General features: G+C 46.7%; 3 protein-coding genes across 6 annotated transcripts in view; 2 read left to right on the top strand and 1 right to left on the bottom strand.

Annotated features, from left to right (window-relative positions):
- Positions 1 to 1536: 1536 nt before the first annotated feature.
- Positions 1537 to 27140, bottom strand: part of LOC131670549 (uncharacterized) — a 65747-nt gene continuing 40143 nt past the window's right edge. The window contains exons 2-6 of one of the 4 annotated variants that reach the window (XM_058946227.1): positions 10676 to 10972; positions 9158 to 9508; positions 7069 to 7610; positions 6611 to 7001; positions 1537 to 6470 (exon numbers count right to left, since the gene is read on the bottom strand). In XM_058946227.1, the coding sequence (XP_058802210.1) occupies positions 6363 to 6470; positions 6611 to 7001; positions 7069 to 7610; positions 9158 to 9508; positions 10676 to 10843 (1560 nt within the window). In that variant the 5' untranslated portion in view covers positions 10844 to 10972 and the 3' untranslated portion in view covers positions 1537 to 6362. The remainder of the gene's footprint in view (positions 6471 to 6610; positions 7002 to 7068; positions 7611 to 9157; positions 9509 to 10675; positions 10973 to 27140) is intronic. The other 3 variants (XM_058946229.1, XM_058946228.1, XM_058946230.1) reach the window with 3 other exon arrangements.
- Positions 11392 to 14706, top strand: LOC131670552 (outer dynein arm-docking complex subunit 4). Its single transcript, XM_058946233.1, has 5 exons — positions 11392 to 11620; positions 12717 to 12989; positions 13232 to 13658; positions 13730 to 14092; positions 14178 to 14706. The coding sequence occupies exons 1-5, from the start codon at positions 11392 to 11394 to the stop codon at positions 14704 to 14706; spliced, it is 1821 nt and encodes a 606-aa protein (XP_058802216.1).
- Positions 14935 to 19347, top strand: LOC131670551 (outer dynein arm-docking complex subunit 4-like). Its single transcript, XM_058946232.1, has 7 exons — positions 14935 to 15134; positions 15931 to 16197; positions 16656 to 17088; positions 17151 to 17586; positions 17845 to 18192; positions 18630 to 18676; positions 19204 to 19347. Exons 1-7 carry the CDS (start codon positions 14935 to 14937, stop codon positions 19345 to 19347), a joined length of 1875 nt encoding a protein of 624 aa, XP_058802215.1.

The raw sequence follows: 27140 nt of genomic DNA, 5'->3' as shown, positions 1-27140 counted from the left end.
CCGTCCACGTGAGATCCATATCTGTGGATAATAATAATAATCACTGAAACGATTTTTATTTGATCAGTTTCGATTCTCGTAATTGACAAATATAAAATATAAATACGTAAATGTATTTGTAAAATAAATGTGAATATTTAATTGACATTAGCTCTAATTCACGGAAAATATATAATACGTCAATAATATGCCAGCGGAGATGTTCGACAACAAATTGTAACACCACAGGATAAAGTTCACAAAAAAGAAATTGCATTCATCCGAGGTGTGGAATTCAGAAGGAAATTGTTTTTTCCACAAAATCATAAAATAAAAAGAAAACCAAATTAACAAAATTAAGAGAGGTATCTCTTTTCAAAAAATAATCTTACATCTTCATTTCGGATAACATTTTGGTCCAGCTACTTTAGATCATAACAATAACAACACTATTCCATGATATTTCAGATCTCGCAATATGCACAAGTTTGATCATTATATATTCACTGTTATTTAAATTGGCCTTGAGAATTGATATTCTCAGACTAATCAGTATTAACGTGTAATCGATTATCATTCTTGTTACGATTTGAAGTGAGTGAACATCGGACTGGTGAAACGTTATCTGAAACGAAGATATTGCGAGATATTGTTTTGAAGATAACTCTCTGAACTTTGTTAATTTATATCTGATATAAATAACTATTAACTATACTGGTAAGGAGAGTTCACTCGAATTTAAAAAGTTAAAATACCTCGAAAGATGAATCTTCGTTAAAATAACGAGTCGCCTATCGTCGCGGAGCAAAAAATTGATCGTCGCCATTAGATTCCGCAAGTGAATCGAGCGTACTCGTCTTGAAAGCGAAATCAGCCCTCGATGATTTGCATCGAAATTGCACTCGCGAAGGTAAAAGCGTGCGCTCGAAAACGAAGCGAAAGGTATGTACTCGTAAGGGGGAAGCCCACGAGGCGAAATCCTCGTAGGATCGCATTTCAAAAAGGCGCGATGAATTGGAAATTAACCGGGAGGAGGAGTGCCGCCTCGGATTTCCGATGAATATCCGCGAGAGGGTCGTTTCGCCGAATCCCACGTTTCGCGTCTCATTCCCGACTGCGTTTGAAGATCGTTAGCTTTGACGCGTCTCGGACGTGCGCCGCCTGCGTCACCGCGCTATGCGCAAACTTTCTCCTCGAGCAGCAACGACGCAGTCCATCGAAAAGTTGGCTGCCAGGAAACGTCTTTTCGCTAAGTTATTTTCATCGGCGCACTACTCTCGCTCTTTCACTCTGCTGTGCGCGCCTTATTTACATTCTACTTGAAATGCTGCCTTCCTTCACTGCTGCCTAGACCATCCCTCGGAGGAGATAAAAAACGGGAAATTGCAACAATGTTACTTTCGCTGCTTTCACGTGGCTGCTACTGCTGCTGCCTCGTATAGTCTTCCGTTTCGTTTGGCAAGGTATCCGTCGTGTTAGTTCGAGTCTCCGCGCAGATATCAAAATGAATGGGTTTTGCGAGGGTAGAAGACAATGAAAAGTCCGTCTTGTTGAATATAGCAAGAACTTTATAAAAGACGAGGCAGACTCACAGATGATTTACAAGTATAATAATGTAATTAGTACACAATGTCTCAAAACTCACGAGGGAGACGCATTACGCTTGTTTGTTTAAACTACTAATGTGTCCGTACATGTGATTAGTGTGTTACATACGAGCGCGCGACGCTTTAATGCTCTTACGCGCAATCAAATTGTGTCGATTATTTTCGTGTGCGCTTGTGCATCAAGAACAAAAGAATACTGCCTTTTCAACCTCTACGATTCGGGCTAGCGATGAATGCAGATGAAAAATCATTCCGTCGAATAATTACCAACGCCTAGAGGTGCGCCTTTCCGTGTCTTTCCTTTCTTTAATATACGATTCGTCGATGAGGCCAAGAATATTACGAAAATAATCGATGCGTGTTTGCGCGCACTCCGCGTTCCGTTGACATTTGACTTTGAAAATCGTACAAGTTTCGAGAATGAAATTGAGAACGGAAGCGTGAAATCGATAAAATTTAGACAATTTTCAATTGCGTTCTCTGTTAATTTCACAAATATAGAAGACATATTCTCTATAATGATGAATTTCTTTTCTTACGCGTACTTTTTCCTAGTTACGTTATCTAAAGATATGCGATTATAAGTTGCTCGAAATTGTTTTTTCTCTCCCTAATGTTTTTTGTTTACCCTGTTGCGTAAGTCTCTGTGTGTATTTTCATTGAACAGCCTCGAGATCAACGTCGTCGCGATCAATTTTGAAAGATTTCACATTGGACCCGGCAAAAGGAAGAACGTGGTCCCGCGCACAATAACCGAACTCGATTGTTTGGAGTGTACGGAGAATGGCTAATTTTCATTTGCAATTCGACCTCCTTGCGAGCTGTTTATGCTAAATATCGCTTCCTTCCGTCCTACTCTGTTTCCCCTCTCATCGGACTTGCCCACAGTGGGCGATTCGGATTATTCGAATCTTTCCCGATTCCACAACGAATTTCTTTCTTGAGATTCTCGCGATTTGCAATTCGTAACGGACTCGCTCGGAGCTGATGAGTCTCGGAGAACGACCCGCGTCGAGGTTTAGATAGCGATACGGAGCCGCGACCGTTTGTTCTGTACCGCCCCGGCCGATTCCTCTCCGAATTGGTTAATTCAAAGATCGACAGTGAAGAATGTGGAATCGAATCGAGCGGCGGTACACCGAAGAATGAATTCCGAAGCCAAAGCTTAAAGTTGAACGCGCGATGCGAAGATCAGCAATGAAATGGCAAGCCCGTCGCTTGTAGGCTCGCGCGAAGCAAGAAGATCGCGTCGCTGAAGAAGGACCCGACGACACTTGGTTGTTGTTCGCGTGCCGAGACTCCTTGTGATAATCGCGACAAAGTGTGCATAACGGCCGGGCGAATAATGCGATTGTCAGTGCTGCAACAGTGTGTTCCTTTCGCGCGCCGCCGCACGTAGAGAGGATAAATAATTGCATTTGCCCGCCGGCGACGATGATTTGGTTATTTGCTTCGGCGCCGTGATTGTATATTCGGGACGCGCCTGCGCGGATGCACCGTATATAGTCGCGAAAGACGAGGAAAAAAGAAAAGGAAAACAGTCGACGAAATCGGTTGTATAGTTTTTTGCTTTGTAACTTTCTATCATTGATTGGAGTGGACGTGGCTATATCCCCCTTACTTATAGATCGAACAGCGTTTGGGTTTGTGTCTTATGTTGGCTCGAGTGCGAAAATGAATCGTGCAGGTGCGATTCCTGCGAGATGGTTTGTTCCGATGAGTCCGCGCTGCCGGAAGCTCATCCATAAGAGTTCTACTGATGCACAGGTTAAACACTCTCTACGTATTTAGCCTAGCGAGTGGTGCGCGTATATGCATTCGCCTCGGAGAGTTCGTTGCTGTGTGGAGATATGCGTCGGCGTGAATCGTCGCTGGAATAATTGTATTTTGAGACATGTCGGCTTACAGTTACTGATATTATCGAGTGTGCGTACATTTGCAGAAACGTTGTTACATAGAAAAAATTGTACAATCAATATTATATGAAAAATTAGTTAAAAAATATAAACAGATCGTGTATACATCTGTGAAGTGAATCTTTGTATATCGGTTGCTTTTCTCTTCTTCGAGTGTTTTAGCGCAATAAAAGTAGCACATAGATTAGAAGTAATCAGACTCAGATTGACAAAAAAGAAATATGATCGTTTTTTTCCAAGATATAGTTCTCTTGCTCGCTATTTAAATCTACTATATAATAACACCAACTCTATATTCTTTAGTTAACGGTATTTTCAACTATTTGAATCATTTTTTTTTCTTTTAAAATCTGTCCAATGAAATCGACAATCTCATCGGGATATAAATTATATATTGTATATATAATAAACATTAATAAATTGGAGAAAAATTATTTTCTTTCGTCCTCGCTTATTTCATTCAGAGACTGCGAACCAAAAGAATGATTCATATATTTATTATAATACAAACATGGCGATTCGTCGAGATTAAAACAATGAGAGACGAATGTGCTAGGACGACGAGTCAATCTACAATTTCTTTTTGTTCTTTTTGTATCCTTTCATATATTTTTTATATACAAAGTATGTATACAGAGCCAAAGTAGCGCGAGAGACTTCTCTAAACGATTTTATTCTCTGTGAAAAGGAAAAGAAATCTTGTTCTCGGACATCAGCGAAGATATAGTATATATATGCGTATGCGTGTGTGGCACATGTTGAATCCTTGCGCATGTCGGTACACATACCTACTTAATCAAACGAGAATCAAACGCCATTGTGGTTTTCATTCCAGCACCCGTCTCGTCAATCGATTGACCTCCCCTCGCTGATTTTTCAAATGTCGTTAATTAACTTTCTCTCTCTCTCTCTCTCTCTCTCTCTGTGCTTTACTCTTCAAACAATGCCCGCATTGATTTTGCGCGCCTCTCTCTATTTTCATTCACAATAAAACTTGGAAGATTTCAGCTTAGTTATTGTAATTATTAACAACAAGAAACGTAGTTTACTTCATCTTTGCTTTCTTTTTCTTTTTCTTACTTGATAAAAATATAATCGATGTACCCGTTCTTCTATAAATAATATATTCTCACTCTTCTCCTTTCAAACATATGTTTACTTTCTTCGTCCCATTAGTTTAATATTGTTCTCCTTGCATATTAATTGATTTTATAGAATGACGTACATGCATTCATCGAAACAAGTGCAGGAAATCGTAGAAAAATGCATATATAAGAATTTTATAATATATATATGTTCGTGAGATACAAGTTTAGTTTTTTTTTTCATCTCAAATTTTTTGTTTGTCCTAGTTGTTGTTTTTTTAAGACTTTTTGAAAAAATGTCGAGCAGACATTATATAGTATAATAATAATAATCTCTCTATTTAATTTTCATGATTGGATATGCATTTATAGCGACCGTTTCTTTTCAAGTCGCAGAGAAAACTAGATGCGTGTGTATATATATAAAAACAGACAGCGCGAGGAAAAAATACATGATAAAATATCGACTAACCAAAGGGGTTTTGCAACAAGAACGATTCGAGTTCGAGGTGTCTAGCCCAAATCGGTGCTACATTTTGAGATTTGTATATTCCGTCTATGACATGACAACCTAAATTGAGCGTACCAAGTTTCCCCCATATTAAGTTATTCGGACTTATTTTTTTCTTTTGTTTTTTTTTTTTTATTATTTCGTTTTTCTAAAAAAGTTACATCGACGCAACTACGAATGATCAATCAACTATATTCGGGCGAGAAGGTAAAAGAAAAAAGAAAGTCGAAGATATGTCTGTCGATCGGCGAATTGACAAGTAGATCGTTCGACTGTTTATACGTACCATTATATTTACATATAATTTGTCCTAAAATTACAGAAACACTGACGGGGATAAGAGTTGCATAACAAGCCAATATCGTGTTGGAAATCAATTCCTGATTTGAATGTTTTGCCATTGCAGTATAAGTGTGCTTCTCATTCCTCTTCATCGTTATCGCCTCGCAGCGTTTATCGAACAAATTCATTATGTATACATTCCACAGTTGTCGGTATGTAAGGACGCATATCCGTGTATGTGTGTATGTATAAGTGATATACAGAAAGAGAAAGACGGTGCGCAATAAGAGAGATTTGGAGAGAGGGAGGGAGGGAGAGAGGGAGGGAGAAAGAGAAAGAGAGAGAGAGAGAGAGAGAGAGAGAGAGAGAGAGAGAGAGAGAGAGAGAGAGAGAGGTGTAATGAAGCGCGCGGGGTAAAATCGCCCTTTCTTGGTAATCTCATACAAACTCGTCGTTTCTTTGTAGACGCGCAGTGTAAAGCGCGCGGACAACATCATAGGACCTCAGCGGCCTGACGCCTCGCCGCAGCCATCTTGGCCGCCCTCGTGGCCAACGCTCCCAGAGAGCAGACCAAACCGGTGAGCGTCTCCCAGAAGGTCGGCCGTCTCCTCTTATTGAACTCCATCTGCGCCTGGCGGTAGTAGTAGTTGTTGTGACTGGCGCTGGCGTTGCTGTTGTAATTGGATGCGGATCGACCGCGAGGCTGCTGCTGCTGCTGCTGCTGCTGTTGCTGGTGGTCGTCGTCGGTCGCGTAGGTCTGACTGTGCGCGGAGTTAGAGCGCGACGAGCGCTGCTGTAGTATCAGCTGCACGTTACTGAGACGGCGATCCATCATGTTGACGAGGTTCTCGTGCACGCGCGGATCGTTGAGCGGTATGTTGCGCGGTATGTACGTCTGCTGCAGTCGCTGCGGACTGGTTGGTAGCTGGCGTCGCACCGTGATGGTCGACGCCTGAAAATGACCGAGGAGACGATCTACGCGTCAGGCGTATTCGGTGTCCGTGGACGCCGATCGTTCCAGGTGGGCGCTCTGGTGCTGGTTCGACTGGTGGTGACTGCCGGGATGCGACGGCGCCTCGGCCTCGTCGCCCTGCAACGCAAGTTTGGCGCTTTTGTTCGGGGGCGCGAATCGCGGACCTCGCCACGAGTGCGTTCGCGGCCTCGACCGCTCGCCGCAAACGCACGCCTAGCGAGGAGGACAAGGCGCAACAAAGAGAAGTGCGAACGAACCGATTGCTGCTGCTGCGCCTGGGCGTAGGCGAGGCTCTTCTGGTAGCTGAAGAGCTGCCTCTCGAGGCTGTAGTTCTCGGCTTGAAGGGCAGCGATCTCGCGTCGCATCTGCTGATTGTGCACCCGACAGACGTCGTCGTACTTGTGATAAGTGGCTTGGAACAGCAGATGCGACTCCAGCCACTCGATGCGCACGCGGATCTGGCCCTTCTCCGTGACGAAAGGGCAGTCGTCGCCCTTGACGTCGTTCACGCCGATCGACGTCTCCATGATGATGCCCTCGTCCGCGTTCTCCTGGGCATAGTAGCGGCTGAACGGCGCGCCCGGCAAGCTCACTATCTCCGTGGCGGACTCCCCAGCGCGTATCAGGTATGCCGTCCAACTGACGTATCTGTGTCGGATCGACAGGTCAATCGCGCGTTTGTCCTGCCATTAATTTGGTCAACTGGAAAGCCCACCTGAGATGGTTCCTGGGCACATTGTGTATGTCCTTGTAGACGAGCCCCAGCCTCACGGTGGTCGAGTGCATGTCGGCTCGGATCGCCCAGGCCTGCTTCTCCTTGTCGTAGCAGGGCGTCGCGGGTAGACTGCCAGGTCCCAAGGCTTGGACCAGCACCTCGGATATGGTTCGGGCCTCCAGCATCTCGATGCTCACCTTCAGCACGTTCTTGTGCGCCACCTCGGCCCAGCGTATCTTCGGATGCCAGCCGTAGCCGCGGCCCTCGGCGTCGTTGATGTCCTCCAGAGCTCCGGAGTCGAAGCGCTTCGTGCCGTCGCCTAAGCTGACGATGTAGCGTACTCGGCAGCGATGGTCGAAGCCGGTCATCCGAACTAGATAGAAGCTCATGCCACCCTCGATCGAGCCTCGATCCTCCTTGTTGCCGTGCGGATACACAACCAGATTCCAGTCGAATCCCCCGAAGGCAAAGTACTCCGTCTCGATCTTGTCGACCTTCGGGCCACCCGAGGGAAACATCGTCGAGCCACCTTTAGGTCGTAACTGTGCGCAACAAAAGAAAAAGCCGGCTTTAGTGCTCGCGATCCCTTCTTCTCGCCTTTACCAGTGGATATGAGGGTAGTTTCTGAGGGGAGGATCTTTCGTCAACGTAAGGGTAGTCGCGGCGGTGTGGCGGCGAGCCAAGTTTGAACGCGACCCGCGCCGTCGTTCGCTGCTCGACTCGCCGAAATTGCCGCGGATCGATGACTCTCGCTTGGATGGGGGCGGCAGGAGGAGGCCGAGGAGGAGGAAGAGCGACTACGTAGGACCGCGCGCGAGTCTCGCGATGCCGACAATTACCTGCTCGGCGAACTGTTTCCCCGAGCGAGAGCGCACTCGAGGCGAGATCGCGCGGGCAAATTAATTAATTTTCCGCGCGCGAGACAATGACTTGCGCGCTCGAAAGAAACAGTTGCGCGCCCCGGGGTCAACGAGTTTATCGGAGAGCAAATACACGAGGAGGCCATTGTCGAACCGAGTCTCTCTCTCTCTATATATATACATATGTATATCTATATGAGCGCGCGGAACTCGCGAGTCCACTTGAATATTTGCGCAGCGCGTCGCGTGCGCGCGTTGGCGAATTTCATTGTGTGAAAAAGCGTAATGTAGGGGAAACTAAATTATACACGTTAATTATTCTCTGCCCGAACGCGAGAGCCCGTCATTGTTGCAAGAGAAAGCGTACGCGGGACCGAGTCTGCACTTGATGGAGTTATGAAATTTATTTTCCTTCTCGTTACTTTGTTTTTTCTTTTTTTTTTTCTTTTTTCTTGGTGCACGCTCAATAAAGTCGCCCGAGGGAGACAGAATGAGAGGCAGATATTCGACAGCAAAAAAGAGAATCAGTTAAAAATCAGAGAATGGACAGATAAAGAACATTAAACAACGAAATATATCATTTGGAATTACATAGAGTAATGCATTTTAATTACTTTGACGAATGACAGTCTCGAACTTTTAATTCAGCCATTTTACTTTTTTTATTTAATTCGGTTTTCAGTTCCATGCTTTTGAGTAGTTAAAACGAGTGATTCCAAATCCAAACAGTCGATCACAGAAATAACTCATTGATTTCAAAGGGTTGTATTTACATATCAATTTTTAAAATATCTTTCCAAAGTATGAGTTAGTACGTTATTTTCATTTTGTCGATTCGGACATTAACTGTAAACAGTTTGGTTTAATATACGATGTAAAATATTTAAGAGCGTATAAATGATGTATAATACATTCTTCCAATGCAGGACAAAACAAATTCGGTATCCAGACGAGAAAAAAAAAACACTTTCAAGTAAATCACATTGAGAAAAGAGACTCTCAATTTCATAAAAAGTTCACCAAATAACGAACTTCGAGTGAGAGATAGTAAATTTAACAGCGTGAACTAGTCGAATCGAGGCATGCAGTCGACGTTGATTCTAATCAAAGCGTTGACAGAGAAAGAAAGAGTGAGAGATAGATAGCGAGAGAGAGAGAGAGAGAGAGAGAGAGAGAGCGAGAAGGAAGGATAGAAGAGAGTGAGAAAAACACATAAATTAAAAGCGCACATCAACATCGTCAGCGTTAGACGACTCGTCCGGAATGCCGACCTCGCAGCTGAAGATGGTGCGCACGTTGGCCATCGAAAGCTCAAGCTGAAACTCGCCATTCGGATCGGCGAAATTCCTCGTGTAAAGATCTGAGATCGATATGTAATTCCTGTTGCCTTGGGCCGGCGCCTCGTAAGTGAACTTGACCCTCTTGCCGCTGAACCCCTCGTTGACACTGAAGTGTTCGCGATTCAACAGAGTGAACGTGAAGTCCACGTAGACCTTGAGTCCTGGCGCCGCGCCGCGCCACACCAGATAGACTCCCAGCATCTGTCGGTCAAAATCAGAACGTTTGTTTCTGGCGCGCTTCTGCCACCAGAAGTAACACAGTGTCAGTATGATATGTTTCCTTCGACGAACAAACTTTTTATTATTGCCTTATATCTTAACGGTTTATCTTTTTAGCTGGGCTTTTCAGAACCATTAGGCTTTCCATTGGGCCACTGCATTCGTTTTTTGTTTCTTTTTTGTTTTTGTTTTGTTTTTTTTTCTTTTGCCAATCGTACTGCACACTGTTGGTTATTCTGTTATTCTTTTTGATTTCGATAAGATCGAGTATAAGAAAATTTTGGTTTTCTAGTACATTCCAATGTCTACTTTGCAAGAGAAGAGAGACTTTCATACGAGTGCGAGAGATTTAATGCTCATGCAAGTATGAAGTAGATTTTTTTTTCATTTCGGGTAGTAGCGTAAAATTTGAAAAAAGAGAAGTTCGCAGAGAGTAGAGGGAGTATAAATATAGGACATCATGATGCTATATATAAGTCGAAGGCGAATTAAGTTGCAGCTAAACTATGGAGAACATGAGAAAGTTTTGTGCAGTAGTTTCATAGTCAAGTATAGTATAGAAGTGCTGATTGAACCAATGGAAGAGGGGAAAAGTTTCGTGAAAAACCCAAGTTTCATTCAGTCAGTACTTCAATAACTTACTCTCGTTTGGAATGCAATATTCCGTTAAAGTGATTGAAGTAACGTTTAGAAATATTATATTTGCCGAGTAATAAGTATGCTTCCATAAGAACGATCACATCTCTTTTCTCATTGGTGTGCATACTTGATCCTCGAGAGGTGAGAAGTCATTTGCATTACTAGGTGATATAGTCTAAGGAGAGCAAAAGGCAAACGATGTCAAACGGCAGGTTCGTTCAAGAGTTACGTTTGGTAAAATGCAAGTCAAGAGGCAGCAGAGAGCTAGGTATGAGGCACAGATTGAGAGTAAAATAGGTAAAACAGATTTCGAGTGTTGATCTACTGTATTTACATCGCAAAGAGAAGCTTACAGGTACTGGATTATAAAGAAAAGTATGTCCTTACTTCGTTACATATACATCCGTCAGTACCCTTGTTCAATAAAAAAACTATGACACATATGTGTAAGAAATGATTGCCTCGGTGCAGAAGATTAGAATCTCATTGACGTGTGGTATATCATAAGAAGACTCGGGCTGTGAAAAGAGGATATGCGAGCGCTTTTACCTTGTCGCCGCGCGAGAAAGCGACGGCCCATCGCTGGAAGCCGCAGACGAGCTCCTTGCTGGTGACGTCGCGCTCGGGGTCGCGCACCACGCTACGGGTGACGACGAACGAGAACACACGAGTGCCACTGCGGTCGGGCAGCTGCGCGAACCTGTACAGAAGCGCCATATCACCGCATCCCGATGACGACGCCGCTCATAGGTGCGATTTCGCCGCTGCCCGATGCTTTCCTCCTTCCCTGATCGTCGTTGCCGCTTCTTCGTGCTGCCGACGCTTCCTTCGCGTGCCTCGCAGATTCTGCAAACAGAATGGATACCGCGCGTTCAGCTTCTTTGCGCTATGTGATCTCTTGAATATCTCGACGATCCTGATTCTGCCTCGCGTGCACGGAAAGGCGATCTTTTTATTCTAATTCAGTGAACATATGTTCGCAAAAGAGATCGCGTGGATTTCCTCGAGAGCGGACAGGCGGAACGGAAAGAGGAAATCGCCCAGCTCGTCGTTGTCGTCGCCGGCGGTGGTTTTTCCCCTATTTTCCCGTGAAACTCGAACCTCGCTATCCCGCGATTTCTCTGACACGTAATGTCAGTCCTTATCTGTCGTCGAGATAAGCGATTCGAAACTATTTTCACGCCGCTTCGTAGTCGATATTTAAAAATTCCCGTGTAACCTCAACGCAAAAGAATAATAAAAAAAAGGAAAAAAAGTGGATAAAAATGTCGTCGCAGGAGCCGGAATTATTTCTCGCGCAAGTGCTTTATCGCGAGTGGGGTCGTCGATTCACCACGTGCGGTCAGTATCTGAAGGGCATTCATTACTACGAGAAGTCGAGCACATTCGGCGACGAGAATTATCTGTGGACCCTGCTCGGACTCAGCGTCGCCCTCAAGCGGAGCGGCCAGTTCGCTCGAGCGGCCGAGATCGCTGAAAAATGCATGAAATTAGGTAAGCCTGCGGATGCTGTAGCGCAGGAATTTACTTAACCTCGTCCGTCGTTATGGCTGAGTTTCCGCTTCATCGCGAATCATTGATGAATTTTTCACGAAGAAAAAGGAGATTTATCTACGCGCGCGCCAAGTGCAATTAACCGAACGGAAGCGATCGGTTCCGTGGCATCTATCGAGCGTCAAAGTATCGACTAAGCTTTTGAGACGACGCCAGTTTCGAGCAAAAAGCTGCGGCGAGTTCTCGGCTTTTATAGCCCGACTAATGGTTTCGAAGCTCATTTTTTATTCGCGGTTGCTGCATTCTCGTCGAGAAAACCTCGTGTTTCTTGCTTTTCTTGCTGTCTCTTCCCTATCAATTGATTCGTCCTTCGAGCTATCGCTGTCTTTGCTCTACATTCAGTTCGATGTACTTCAATTACAAAGTGTTTTGTCGAATAAGATTCAAACTCGCGTTTAATCACTATTCATTTGTTTTCATCACTTACGAAAGATCCATTATCACTTGCTCTCGCTTCCTTTTTTCCAAAGTGCCATTGAATTTTTTTTCAAGCGGCTTACGGTATCAGTCTATTATCCAGCCAATGTGCAAATACTGTAACTATTGATTTCCAATGTAATCACGCATTCCCAATATGAAACGAATCAATAGGAAGCGTAAAAATGTTGAAGGGAATACCTTTCTCCGCGCGTTCAAAATTAAAGCCTATAATTCGCCAGTGAAAGGCTTTTCGTCCGTGCATTTTCGAAAAATCTAGCAGTTGAACATTACCGATAAGCGCGAGCATTGAAAGAACAAGATTAAACCGTGCGAAGACTTTTGCTATTAAGATTTTAATCTGGAGCGAGGATACCATTCATCTTCATCTGCAAACATGAAGCGCGGCTTTTCGATCTTTCTGGTTTTTCCGGTAGCGAGCAAAGGCGCAACGTTAAAAAATTAATCTCAAGACTAAATCAGTTGGTCGATAGTTTAGTCAGTAAGATTAATTGATTGGCTGTCTACCATCCAGAAATTTTACTTTGCGAGTGAAATGCACACTCGAAACTTGCAAGCTCGCTGCAAGTTTTGCAATTAAACGAGCGCGTGAATTTAGATTCGAAGCACTTGGGCGCCAACTGGACGCGCATGGAGGCGCTGTTCGACATAGGCGAGTTCTGCATGAGCCTCGTTTACGCGCACCAGGGTGCTCGTCGCCGGCGCTCTTATCAGGCAGCCGTGTTATTGGCCAACGAGACGATCGAGGATTGCCTGGGTGATAACTTGCCGCGCGATATGTTCGTACAGCTGCATCCCTGGATCGCCAAATTGACCGAGCACAGGAAGAACATGAGGGAGAAATTAAAGGAGGAGGAGAACGAATTCGAAGGTACTGCCAGCGTAAAATGGTTCTCTTTTGCGGTGAGCTCGCGACTGACGGATCGACGTGGATCGTCGGCTCACGCGCGCGGATCCCCGTCGCGACGCTCCACGTTTCGCAAGGCGGACTGCAAAAGTTTAATGTCGGCCACGAACGCCTCGCGAAAAGTGGTGCGCGCGCGACTCGGTGGGGGGGGGGGGGCAAACGTACAGCGCGGCGCAACCTAACGATGAGCGAGGAGCGCGCGCAAGGTTTGGAGGAGGAGCAGGCGCGCTTCAAGGCGAGCGTGCCGGAGGCGTACGTCCGCCGCCAGCTGAGGCGCCACGACCAGGCGATGGCGTCGTTCTACTTGGGCGCGACGGCGGCGGACAAGAGCTTCCTCGAGGAGCTGCCGAAGCACCGCGCGCTCCGCTCGGCCAACAAGAGAGGCAGCGCCCTGCTGAGCGCCGCCGCCAAGGACTGCACGAGGCGCGTGCATAGCCAGCAGGAGGCGCTGAGGAGCCGCAAACCGCTCTACGCCGTTCGCGCGATCGCTCGGATGGGCCTGTCCGAGGGCCACAAGCTCAAGCTGCAACAGGAGCTCCAGTTCCGCGCCTGCCTCGCCAAGAACGAGGCCACGTTCATCCTCAGAAAGCTACACAGCGCGAGGAAGAGAAGGAACTACTTCCTCTTCTTTCAGTAGGCCGCTCCGCGTTATCCGGGCGTACGTCTACGCGTTAGCAGCCGCTCAGCAGTGACCTTCGCCACAGGGTAGTCGAACGAGCCAGAGAGAAATTCGAGGCGTACTCCCTGCAGCTCCTGCCCGACCGAGGACGATATCTCGACGCGCTGTACCGCATGGTGGCGCGTGCTTATCTGGATCCACGCGACTTGCGCTGCATCAGGCATCCGTCGCAGGAGAACGTCTACTTCCGCGTCATTCTGGGCCTGCGCGGCAAGCTCAAGCTGCCGCGCGACTCGCAGATCTGCTGGCTGAGATTTCAAGATGGGCCGCGTGCCTTCGACATCTACAGAACGAGGCTGGCTCTCGCCAGGAGGCCGCTGGAGATTCTCTGGATTTTTCACGAGCTTTGCCGACTTTACCTGCAGGTTCGACGCTATGAAATGGCCAGGTGAGATATCTCTCGACGGAAACGATGGTCTCCGGCTCGAACTCAAGCGCCAATTCAGAAAGAAAACGTTGCTATCAATCCCAAGATTCTACTCGAAGAAGCTACGCGACCTGAGCCTGGAGGTGAATCAAGAGGACTACGCTTTGAACGCTCAGCACATCATGCTACGCATCGAGGTAGCACAGGGCAACCGGACCGAAGCGCAGGAGGCAGCGGCGGAGGCGTTGGAGTTGGCCACGAAGCTACAAGTTGACCATCTGGTGGAGTTCTACGAGCGCGCGGCAGTTTTCATCGAGAAAATGGACTTTAGCCACGTGACCGACGAGGATTCCATTGCGACGCGTCGTAATCTCATATCCGCGCTGATGAGCGTGGAGATGAAACCCAAGATGGATCTCTTACTGCGCGGAATGGAAGCCGTGCCGGCCAAAAGACGACTGTCCGTGATGCCTGGATGTAAACCGAGGGACAGCAAGCCAAGAGTGGCTTTCAAGGCTACCGTGCAGTCCAAGGGACCGCCGAATGTCGAAAGGGACGCCGAGGTCGCGTTGCTCGAAAAGTACGCGCCCAGCAAGCGGATACCCGGCCTCGTCGACTTTACCGTGTACGACTGATTGCACCGATCGTACTTGTAAAGCGTCTACACGTTGCGAAGACCACGCCGATTGTTAGCGCGAAAAGAAAAGCGCCAATAAAAACTGTAACATTGTAACGGCGAGTCACAGCGTTGCTCTGCTTTCATCTCGACGCAAGGACGGATCTCGGAACAGCGCGTCGCGCTGCGCTGCGAGTGTTTCGCATCCAACTTCAGAGGGCCAGCCGATAGACTCGTGGCCGCTGCGATGCTGGCAAGCAAGATAGCCCGACTCCCGGACGCCGTGTTGCGCGACGAATGGCGTGGCGAACTCGGCTCGCCCAGGCGAGTCGTCAGCGAGGTCGAGGCGCGAGTTTTCAGCGGCGGGAGCTTGCCCGCTAATCGCGCGAATCGCTTCAAGACTGAAGCTGCCGAATTGCACAAAGAGGCCGATCAATTGTGCTTCAAGTGAGTGCTCGCTTTCACTTTCGAGCAATCGTTCGCCAAGGATTCTCTTCCTTTTATCTTACGGAAGCAGGCTCTGCAGGCTCCCAGCCTAACGACAATTTTAAGCGTTCAAGGACGTGGCTGAGGTTAGGATACATAAATGGGACTTGCTGTTTCGTTTACGCGGATATTTAGTCTAGCGACGCCTCGTATGAAAGCTTTATACGAGACACTTGGTCGTAAAGTCAACACGTCGCACGTTGTAATGTGAAAATGACTTTTGTTCGCGTCTCGTTTCAAAAATGCCCGAGCTGTGCGGCAAAACAACTCGACGGGGAAGAAAAAAAAGCCCGCACACAATGGCATTTTCTCGGAGCAACAGAGCTCTTGACGCACTCAAACGGGCGCAAAAGTCGAAAGGCGAAACCTTTCCAATGCCTTCCTGCCTTCGTCCTCGAGACTTTTATAAATACGAAGCCCTAGAATGTTTAACGCTATAACGAACTTCCCACAAAGCTTCGGGATATAAAACTTTCCGTTTTTCTAGCCGGTTGAGCCTTAGTTAATAATAAAGCCATCCCCGCTCGGAAAAAAGTTCTTTGTTTTCCGCCTGCAAACTGCACGAGCTTTAGGCGTAACAAGATTATACTCGCGAAACTTCTCTCTCTCTCTCTCTAGCAAAGTTAACACGAGCATCGAAGGAAGCCTTGTAATTTCGGTCGAGCGCGCGCGATATCGGGCCGAACGAGGGCTCTCGTTATCGCGAAACAGCCGCGAGATAGAGAAAGGGAAAAGTCAGCGGGGATGATTTTCCCAGGGGCGAGTACGAGTCGGCGTTGGTGCTGTATCACCGCGCGGCGAAATTATATCCGAGGCAAGCTATGCACGCGGTCGGCACGAGACGAGCCGAGGCGGCGATACAGCGCGCGGCGAATCCCAGCAGAAGACTCGGCAGAATGCTGAGGGAGGCGCGAGTGCCCGGACAGGAGGCCGCCGTGTTGGACGCCGAGGCCGCGGCGAGGCGAGCTCGCGAGATTGTCGCCGAGGCGCAGGATCCCGTGCAGGAGATCCCGCGGATTTTGAGGTATTGATTTTTCGGTGGCGCGCTGCCGCGGCAATTTCCCGCCCTCCGCGCGCAGATACAATCGCGAGGCGAGAGCGGTTTGCATAAATACGTCGTTTGTGAAAGTGATTCGCGATAGGTTCGAGATGTCGCAGGTTCGATAGGGAACAGCAACGAGTTCTCGCTGTCGGGAGAAACACGCGCCGCACGTGCGCGCCCCCCTTCAAATAAACTCCGAGACCGTTGGGTCGCAGCTGAGAAAGGAACTCCCGAGTCCACGGAATCCGTTGTGTCATTAATCCCCGCGGCGCGTAAGCGTAAAAACTTGGAGCCGATAAATCCTCCCGACTCTTGCGCGCGCCAACGAAACAAACTGCTCGTACGCGCAGCGTAATTTCGCAATAACGTTCGTGATTGCGGCCGACCGATAGTCGGTCGCATTAGTCACCCGAGATAAACGAGAGTCGTCCTCGCGACAGGTATCTCGACGCTCGGGAAGATTTTTGGCGAATCAGTAGCCCGGTAACTACACCGCGGGCGCTGCGCTCGCGGCCGATGCGTCGTCAGCTGAACAGACGCGTGAGATCAACGGTGAAAGCCGTCGAGGCAGCTCACGATTCGGAAGCCGTTCGCAAGCTCAGCGAGGGGCTGTTGAGCTTGGTGTCGCTGACGGACGAGCCGAATCGAAATCAAGTGGATGCGCTGGCTTACCTCGGCACGAAGCAGTTGGCGCTGGGCAGGCACGACCGAGCGATCGATTTGGCCGCCAAAATGTTATTCCGCGCGAGGACCGACAACGACATCACGGCAATGGTGAAGGCACTGGAGTTCATCGGCAAGGTGCACTTGAGCTTTGGACACTTGAGTGCGCTCGTGCGGGTCTGGCAACGACTCGTCGGAGACCTCTCCAAAGTAAGACGCGAGAGAAGACTGCCAGTCGATCCCGTCAAACCGTTGATCGTCCGACTCCGAAGGAAGCCGTGGCCCAAGCATGGCTCCACCACGACATCGGTAGATGCCAATTCGAGCTGGGCGAGTACGCGAAAGCTCGCGAGTCGGCGGCTTTGTGTATCGAGCGAGCTGAGTCAGTCGACTGTAAAAAGTGGATGCTTCGCGGACACTTGCTAAGCGGGCAAAGTCTGCTGAAGTTGGCTCGATTGGCCGATGCCGTGGACGCTCTCAAAGTCACCGCGAGAATGGCGGCCGAGCAGAAGGAAAGCGGACAGGCAGCAGGCGACGGAAACCAATCGATTTTGCTTTACGTGCACGGCCTGATTGACCAGCTGACCTGTCTCCTAAGACGCCTCAACCAGCAGAGAGACAAGAACAAGATCCTCCGGACGGACGAAGACAGTGACGCGCCTGAATTGCCCGAGATACGGGCCAAAGTGAAATTGACGCGAGGAGAAGGTGAGGGTTTTTCGTTTTATCGATGGTTTCTTACCTCCGCACGCTCTATTGACTTTTTAACAAAAACCGTTTCGTTACTGTCCCTACAATACTCGACTCTAAATAATACTTGCGAGGCATAAACATAAGTCTCTCTTTCTCCCGTTCGTTTATCTCTTTAAAAAGTTAATAAGCCAAAACTCTCGTACTTTTTCTTCTTTCGAAAGCGATAACCATTCCAAAAGTCTAACTTGAGCTCATCTCTTCCGATCTCGCAAGAGCATCAAATTGAGCAGCCGGCAATAGCAGTAGCACCAGCAGCAGCAGCAGCAGCAGCAGCAGCTTCTTCACAAAGCCAGTCTCAAGGGGAGGTGGCAAAACTGTTGGCAAGGGCTCGTGAACTTCGCGCTACTGCACCCAGAGATAACGGTCATCCCGAAGTGCCACCCGTCGACTTATCGGACGTCGCCGAGGACGCAATGGACACTTCCAGGACTCGCGTTATACGCACGGCACCCAATTTCGACGACGAACAGACATTGACCAACGACGAGCTCGCACCTCTTGCCGACTTTTCCGTGGATGACGATATCCCGAGCGACGACGAAGAAAATTTTATCACGGATGGTTAGTGCGACAGCTTAAATATTACATTTGGCGTGAAAAGAAGAATAAGAAGATCTTGAAAAATGACAGTTGAAAATGTTCGAGCAAAGAGTCTTCTCGCGAAAGATAGAATAGAACGTCAGGGAGCTGACAGGTACCCGCTGAGATCAGATTGCTTCAGGACAAGATATCTTGTCGCGGGGCGGACGTTGAGAGAATGGTTAGATACTCTTTTTTTTCTCATTGCCACGCACGACAGCAAGGGGACCAGATTGCTTGTCATAATTTTTTTCCCCTCTCTCTCTCTCTCTCTCTCCCTCTCTCTCTCTGTTGCATCTTCTTCACCGTGTGAACGCTTGCGAGCGTGCGACAAATATTCGAGAACGAGGGTAGAATTTAGCGACCTGTAAACGCTTGTTTCAACATACGTATTTTTGTCCGTGTGTGTCCACTTGCAGGAAAGCCAGACTTCGAACTAACCTCCCGCAGCTTGGCTTCCAGTTTGGTAAGTATGCTTTGCACTTCGTATTTCCACCAGTTTATTTTTCTCGCGATGCATAGAGTACTCGCGATGCATTATTCAGTAGAGCAAACATTTCCGTATATTTGAAAAGTTCTTAGACTCGAAATCCTTTTACGAGATTATTATAGATATATATTTTTTGATGAAAGAATAGTTTGAAAGCGGGATCGTATGATATTCCAAGTTTATTGGAAAAAGAAAGTTTAATGTTTCAAAGGATTGTGTAACGTTGGTAGAGGGCTGTGTGTAATATCTTCGCAAATTGGATCGTATTAGTGACTTTCATGCGAAGGCGCGTTGAAAGGTGATTTAAAAAAAGAAAAGTCTACTAACTTTGGAGTTTACTCGAAGTATACTTTCAATAACGTCGTCGGAGAATATACAGCTTTGGAGTTGTCGCGTCTTCAGAGTTCGTATATTTTAAGTTTTCTCCTTCGATTTGGATTTCGCGCAGTGGCAAAGTATCGCTATCGAGATAAAAATCGAGCATCCGAAACGATTGTGAACAGGACAGCTCGCGAGAACCCGCAGCAGAGCCTCGCAAGCCATCGATCCACACGGGCGTGCTTTCGGACTACCTACGTAGCATGGAGTCGCAAGAGTTCTTAGAGCGAGAGCACCAGTACATCGCGGGCATAAAATCAAGCGAGTGACAAGCCGCACAATTGGATTCGCCTTGCCGGCGCAGCCGGCGCAGCCGACGAAGCCGTCGCGAGAAGCAATTCGGGCAAAGCAAATTTCCTCATTAGGCTTGCTACAGGCGCTTGCGCTCGCTCTTGCCCTGCGTTATTTATTACCCCGATTCTCGTCGGCATCTCGCGCGCCAGGACTGCAATTTTCAGTTTAATTGCGTTGACATTTCGACGGCTAATATAAATTGCGACGCGCATTCTGTCTTGGATTCTAATTCTGCAAATTCTTTGCGATACACGCCCGATCTGCCTGCTTTGTGATGAGCTTTGTACGAAGGCGCGGACAATTTCGAGAAATCCGCCGAGAGCTCGAAAAGCTTCATTTCCCGGAGCATCTTGTCCAGCTTTAAAAATGCTTAATAAGCGAACGGAAGGATTGCAGAAATCTCGAAAGCAAGCTTCGCCTTCTTTTCAGATCGTAAGCAAGAGCGTAACTCCGTGCGTTTCCCGTGATAAGCTGTTTGAGTCCAGGCACAAGATTTTTTGAAAGTTCTCTTCTTATGCCAGTAATAAGAGAAATACACTCTGTGCCGACTCAATTTCCGCAAAGGCGCAATGATCGTAGTTCAAGCGGGATTTCAACGATGCTTAGTCACCCTCGTTTCTCCGCGCAGCAGAAAATTCGCGCGCTCGGCGCTCGCAACGACTTAACCCTCGAGTATTTATACGCGCTGACTGCAAGCATCGTAAACAAGCGAAGCATATCTCGGAATTTCTTCCCTGGATTTAAATGAAAAATAATAACCTCGAAACAAGGTAGGATATAGTATTTTCTCAGTGCACTGTACGCCGCTGCGCACTCAGCAGTTTATAAATCTTCATTAACCTCGTCTCCGTGCACAGAAAGAATGGGGGGGGGGGGGGGGAGATAGAGACAGAGAGACAGAGAAATAGACAGACAGAGAGACAGACAGGCAGACGGACGGATCTCGCAAGAGAGCTTGCAGTGCAGGTCTCGCGTCGCGAGATAAATCGCTCCAAGTTTTAATTAGCCGCCGCGCTACCCCTAAAGCACGACCGCATTAATTACAGCGCGCGTCGTTGGATCATTTTTCCTCGTACTCGCCCCAGCGCAACGAGATTTCCATTTCTGCGCGTTGGACAGATAAAAGACGAGCGTGCTGGAATTTTCGTAGTTTACGAATCAGGGGGACCGACGCTGTAATTGCCGCGAGCACGGAATTGTAAATTTCAGCTGCGCGCTTGCCTCGTCAATTAACATGGGGCGGTAGGGGGGAGGGGGGCACGAACATGCGGTTACGGCGAATTTTACAAAAAGTTGGGCGCGCAATTCGTGGATTTATGGCTCACGCTCGCGATAAAAATTGGCTGTCGTTCGTTTGAGTAAGATTCAGCTGTTGTGCTAAAGCGATGTCAAAGGTGGAAGATAAAGCGACCTAACGACATGCTCGCTCCGAGAAAAAGGGGTGAAGAGCGAGTGGGCGCCGGTCTTCGCTGTCTGTCTGAAAAGAGCTACCTGTTGAGCTTTAGCTTCGTGCATGTGTGTGTGCGTGTGCGTGTGCGCGCGCGCGTATGTATGTGTGTGCGTGTGTATGTGTGTGCGCGTGCGCGCGCGCGTGTGTGTGTAAATGTAAATGTCAGAGTGGTTTTGAGGCGACTTCGAGGGCCAAAAGCGATAGGCCTAACTGTGACGCACGTGGGAGAAGGAGGGGAGGGGATGAGCTACCATCCGAGACTGCGGTCGGTTGAGAAACTTTGTAGGACGGAAGATTTTCTTGTCGTCTCTGCCTCACTACGAGGGAAAACATTAAGTACGCACTCCATGTAACCACTGGTATTGGCTTTTGATGAAGATTACACGTCGTTTGCGGAGTGCACCATCCAACGATCAAAGTTAGTCACAGCGAGAAACCGTTTTTGTTCAAAGACGTGTGCAAAGGGACAAGAGTAAATGAGATTGCGGAATTAAGACGTATGCTTTTGAATTTGGAATTAATAGCACTGCAAGACAATTAAATTTCATTTTGCTGAAGTTGAGTGTAATTTTCCCGAACAATATAAATCTCTTGAACTAGCTATCGCTTTGAAAATGAAATTATATCTGCAGCTGGAAGCCATCTATAAAAATCCAATTTCGGTGATAAATTCAATGCGTACTTTACGATCAGTTGTATAAATTACCGTGAAATAAAAAAAAATAAGCGAAACAGATTTTTCGTTACCAAATCGAAATTCTTGTCGGCCACGATCTAATTCAAGAACATTTCTGGATTATGATTTTCCACGTCACGATTTTTAAGCCATTAGGTAAAGTCGCTTCTATTCGGCGAGACGCGTGCGCGCTCTCTCTCGTCGTTTAAACTTACGATTAGCGACTCCATTTCTACTCTCGCTCATTCTCATTCACTATTCATGAAGGTTCGCGACCGAGCCGAACGTCTCTTTTAAATGCAACGCCTCACTTTTATATCCCGTGGGCCGTATTAGTTGCGAGAATTTGCCTCTCTTTCTTCTGTCACACTTCCGCGATATCGATTCGCCGTTGAAATTCCCTTTTGTCTGTCTGCGCGCGCGACTCTATTAGCTCCCGTGTACGGTATCTCGAGGCGTCGACAACATTTGTCTAACTCTCGGAGTTCTGTTTTCACTTGACTTCGCACTCGAGCATCTGCTTATCAACGCACTTGGCCTTGTTTCTCTAACGACGCGACTCGTCGCCTTGCGGCCTGCGCGGTCTTTGTGTCTCTCGCCTTGTTCGACACCCTACATCAAAGCAGATAGTTAGCTCGGTTTACTGGGCAATTATTTCCTCTTTCGGCGCTCCTTTTCCTTCCCCTCGCTTGCGTTACTTTCCGACCAGTTCGCTCTTATAGCTATTTTTCCTCGTCCTGCACGCGCTAACGGCGAGCTTTCGCCTTTGACTGTTCTCTCGCGAGGCGTCACGTCAGCGTGGGCTTTCGCAACGACGAAAAATGAAAAACCGGAGGCGTGACGCGAAATAGCGCGGGCGCGGAGCAGGATGCAGCTCGCGCAGCGGCACCATCGACTGTAACGATTTTCCCAATTTGCGGCCTGACTCGCGCTATGCATTCTCCACTCGCGACGCAATAGAGCACGCTCGACGAGAAACAACTCGACATGCTCGCCGTGCTTCGGGCTGATCGGCAGCGCGCCTGTCCGCTCGCGATGGCTTCGTCGTGGACGGCGATCGCGGGGCGACAATTTGTCGTGTTACAAGTGAAAGCGACGGAAGCTCCGCGGTGATTTACAGCAACAAGCCTCGAGATGAGCAACGCCGATAAAGGATAACTACTCGCTGTCGACCTCTTATCGCGAGAATGAGTAAGATGCACGCCATGCAATGCGCCACGACCTTACGGGATAACAGATGGTTGGTGAAATTTTAAATTGCAACGGTAGATCTAGTTGGCGCTATTGACCAAGTGCTTGGACGGTCGACGGACGGCAAACTTTCTCTGAGTTTTCGTGCGGACATTCACTATTTCTTTTCGGAAAACAGCCACCAACGCAATTGTTCTGACACCCAATTGTTCAAAGCACGTTCTTTTTCGATAAATGCTTTTGCGAAAATATACCGTTTCAATAGCATCCAAACGCAATAACTGTAACAATGTGACTCTGAAGTCAATAGCACGATCAACTTGGAGCTTTATTTATCATTTTTCCCATTTATTTCACGCTCAAAATGAATTCCGTCCCAATATTTCAGAAATTTCGCATATCATATTATCTATTTAGCAGAATATTTTTCACGTAAAAAATGTGAAACGAAAATTTCAGAATCCAATTTTAATAAATCTCTATATTTACATGTGCAATGAGCAAAAAGTAAACATTTTTCAAATTAAACTATAGTTGGAATTATAAACAGAATTAATATAGCTGTCAAGGTTTATGACTCCTTTCTGTATTCATGTGTCATAAACAAAATGAAAAAATGTCAGTTACATTATATGGTGTTGCACGATTGTGGCAGTGAAATTAATTACATTTTTTTCGCCTTTATTTGCGGGATTGAGCTTAATTCATGGACACGGAAACGTGACAGATCTTTCCAATCGTATTTGTGGATATTAAAATAGTTAAAAAATGTATACATAGTATCAACTAATAACCAAGACAACGAAAAGTTTTGTGGTCGTTTCGAGGTAGTCCAAAAGTGAAACTTGAAAATCTAACAGATTTTAAAAATTATTAACGAATTATCTGGTACTGATATTATTAGACGCAATACAATAAACAGATTGCTGGTAAATGTAGCGTGTACGGATAGAATGACGTGGACAAAGTACTTCGGCAAAAATGAGATTGGAGATAGCATGATTTCTTGTAATCCATATAGTTTGCTTTGCAATAATATTTCTCCGAGCGATTTAACAACAAAAAAGTGATTATATTTTGTTACAAATACAAGATACAAGAAAGGGTAAAAAGTTAATCTCAAAATCTCTTTGATAGTCAATCACAGGGGTTATTGTTAATTCGCAATCTGTGTGTTTAAATGAATATCCACTGACTCTGATCGGCAACAAAGAAGAGAGTCGGCGAGTAAATATCGTACTGGCGCGATGTAAGGTAAGGCTTTCTCCACCTAAGATCTTGAAGTGTGAAAGATGCGTGCTATACTTTGGGCGCTAAAAGTGATCCGGAAAATACAGCATTAGGAATGTTAGCTTACGATGGCCAAGAAATATTCCAAAGTTGTGCTCACATTGTTATTGGATGAATCCATCCGAATGCATGACAGAACTTGTCTTTGCAAGAGTTTGAAAGTAAATCACCTTGATAACTTTTAGTTTGTGATAATTTGCGATGACCTGCAAAGGTAAAAGTTGGACAGAAGTTATTTAAAGTCTGTTGGAAAATGCAAAGCATTGATCGGCGCGTGTCACTGTTTGCGTCAAAAATAATTTACGAGATGACTCGTTTTTCGTATGGCAAAACTATTTTCACTTTTTGTCTTTTGTTTACGACAATGGTTCGTTATATTTCGTCTGGAATTGTATATTTTTTCAATGGATATTTGAACAGGAATGACATAACTGCAGATGTGAGTTCCAAATTCGCATAATCAATGATAAGGATATTTTGTGATACTTTTCAACTCGCTACAGATGCACGTGTCGCTATTTTCGCGCAGAGCTAACAACAAATGGTGGTTTTTTCCGAATATTTCGTCCGCGATAATTAGAAACCGTATGGGACGTCGTTATACGAATAAACCTGTAACATCGTGCAGCCACGTAGAAACCAACGAACCGCAGCATCGTTACATTTTCACAACTCGGATTTTTCTTTTCTCTCCATTTTTACAATTACACAAATCTAATACGAACGCAGCTGTTCTCGAGGCAAACGAAAAAACCACTCTCGACGACTCGAAAATCCAATACTCAAATCAAAAATCAAAGCGCTGCGCGTATAGATGAAAGAGAGAGAGAGAGAGAGAGAGAGAGAGAGAGAAAGCAAAAGCCCATAACCTGATAGACGAGTGCCCGAGCAAAACCTGCGGCTGTATCACGCTCCTATATGCGCTCCTACATGCGCGTTTTTATCCGTCCACGCAGGCGGTGCACTCTAATACCAAAAGCTAATATCGTCGTAACACTAACACGTACATAAATTCTTTAAGATAGAGTAGGCGCATAAGTTCTCGATCAACGCCTATGAGAGAACGTGGTGCTGTAAACCAAGCCATACAGCCGCTCGAGAAGGAGAGAGAGAGAGAGCGAGAAAGTCAACGCGATTTCGCGTTCAAAAAGTTTCACGGTTCACGGCTGCATTATTCAAACTCTCGTTGCCGGCGCGCTAAGGGTGACCTCGCCAAGGAGAAGGTGTCTCACGTTTTGAATCTTTTACGTACGAGGAGAGTTTTTAATTTTATTTTACGGTATTTCCAGTGGGAAATACTCTTGTCGATGATAGCGATAAGTTAACGCCACATATGTTTGAGCTCTCGGTAGCTCCTTTTCTCTTTTATGGATACTGCTCTCCGCGACTGGCTTGCGTGTGCGATTCGTCGAGCGTTAAGTGACTTTTTTTTTCCATTGCATTATTAGCGACATGTCGTCTGGGTTACAGTATACGAGTCAATTATATGTTTGAGAGCGATCGATGTCGAGCGACTAACTCCACACGTCAGTGGTGCCGGGGTGTGAATTTCGCCAGCAGGCGGCGAGGAGACTTGACATCGAACGGCAACGGCGAGGCGCCATCGTCGATCAATCCTCGCGCGCCGGAGGCAGGTAAATATAGCGCGAGTTATAAATCTTGCCGGCGCGTTATTTTTCAGCGAGAACACACGGATCGCAGGACACGCGCAGTGAAGCAGCGACAGAGAATGGAAAACCGATTACGCGACATTAATCTTAGCTTTATACGCCGCCGCTGCTTCGGTATCCTTTTTTACCCAAATATCCCTCTCAATCCACCTGTCTGCCTTTCCTCTTCCTGTGCTACGATCGATCTCCCCCAAAGAATCGGACAAGCTGAGAGTAAGAGCGAGAGAGAGATAAAGCAAATTTTCTTTATTTGTTTCTGCTTTCTTACTATACCGTTTATTGGAAGATTTATTAGAGGCCAAATTGATTTCGCGATGGGAGACTATATCTTGCAGGGTCGCTCGAGGTGAAAGTTTCATAGATTTGCACTTGTATTAGTTTATTTAATATTTTAGCTTGAGCATTGATATTAGAATGAAATCTCGTTTTTTTATTCTTCAACGCGATTAATAACAAAAAATAGATGCGCATTTTATCATAAACTTGTACGGATCATGGTCACTTGAAAAAATTGCTCGAGCTATGAATTTTTGTTATTATTCTTCGACCTATTTATGGCCATGAAAGTATGGATGGCAAGCGGAAATTCATTAAAACTTTAATAAAGAAAGCAGAGGGGCTAAAAGTGACAGGACATCAATTTTGGAGAAAAATATAAGATTGATTATTGCGAGGGCACGTATGGTCGGAGGCGGATGAGAAATTAGTTTAATCAGCTAGTGCGGTGCGGTCTTAATGTTGAGCCGTTAGCGTGCTCGCGCGGCCGAATTCTCGAAATAAATAAATGCCCAAGCCGTTAATTATTCCGCGCCCGGCCAGAGGGAGGCCGGAGGTGCATTTAATTTCCCGTTAATTACACGCCGAGAATTTCTATTTGCGCTGACAAGTGATACTTGATACTTGACGGATACGGGCCGCTGCTACTACTGCCGGTGCTGCGACTCTTGTTTCGTTTGGATAATCATTCGCCATTGTCTGCTGCTTTATTCGTCATCGCTGCCTTTTATAATTCAATGTCTATATTGTCGAGTCGACGTATCAATCCGAAGGGATCGAATGCTGGAAGTAGTTGTTCGCGCGGAATGGAAAACCGACGGCGACGCGCGAAAAGGAAAAAATGGATCTGCCGAGACGCGAATTGGCCCTGTTGCGGCTGGGGGGTAGAGCCAGGTCGAAGGGAGAACGAGAAACGAGTAAGCAACGGCAAGAAAGAAATTGGCACTCGAGCGCGTGTACATATTAATTCGCGTTTTGATCGATATACCGACGACGGAGAGCGAGCCAGGGCGCGGTTATCGCGATAATTGGGATTCTCGATAGGTCGCGCTCCCGAGCGCCGCGAAATTAGTTCTGCGAGCGACCGCGATATGCAATAATAGCCGAGGGCGCGCAGCCCGTTTAGTGTAACCCCGAGAAAACGAAGCAAGAACGTGCATTTCCTGCTTTGGCTGCTAATTAAATCAAGTTCGTACACGTGCGTATCTTCGAGTG

The sequence above is a fragment of the Phymastichus coffea genome, unplaced genomic scaffold (assembly GCF_024137745.1).
Source record: "Phymastichus coffea isolate CEN01 unplaced genomic scaffold, Cenicafe_Pcof_1.1 PCOF00111, whole genome shotgun sequence".
Taxonomy (NCBI): Eukaryota; Metazoa; Arthropoda; class Insecta; order Hymenoptera; family Eulophidae; genus Phymastichus; species Phymastichus coffea.
Note: the sequence above shows the minus strand (reverse complement) of the source record. Positions and strands in the feature narration are given on the sequence as shown.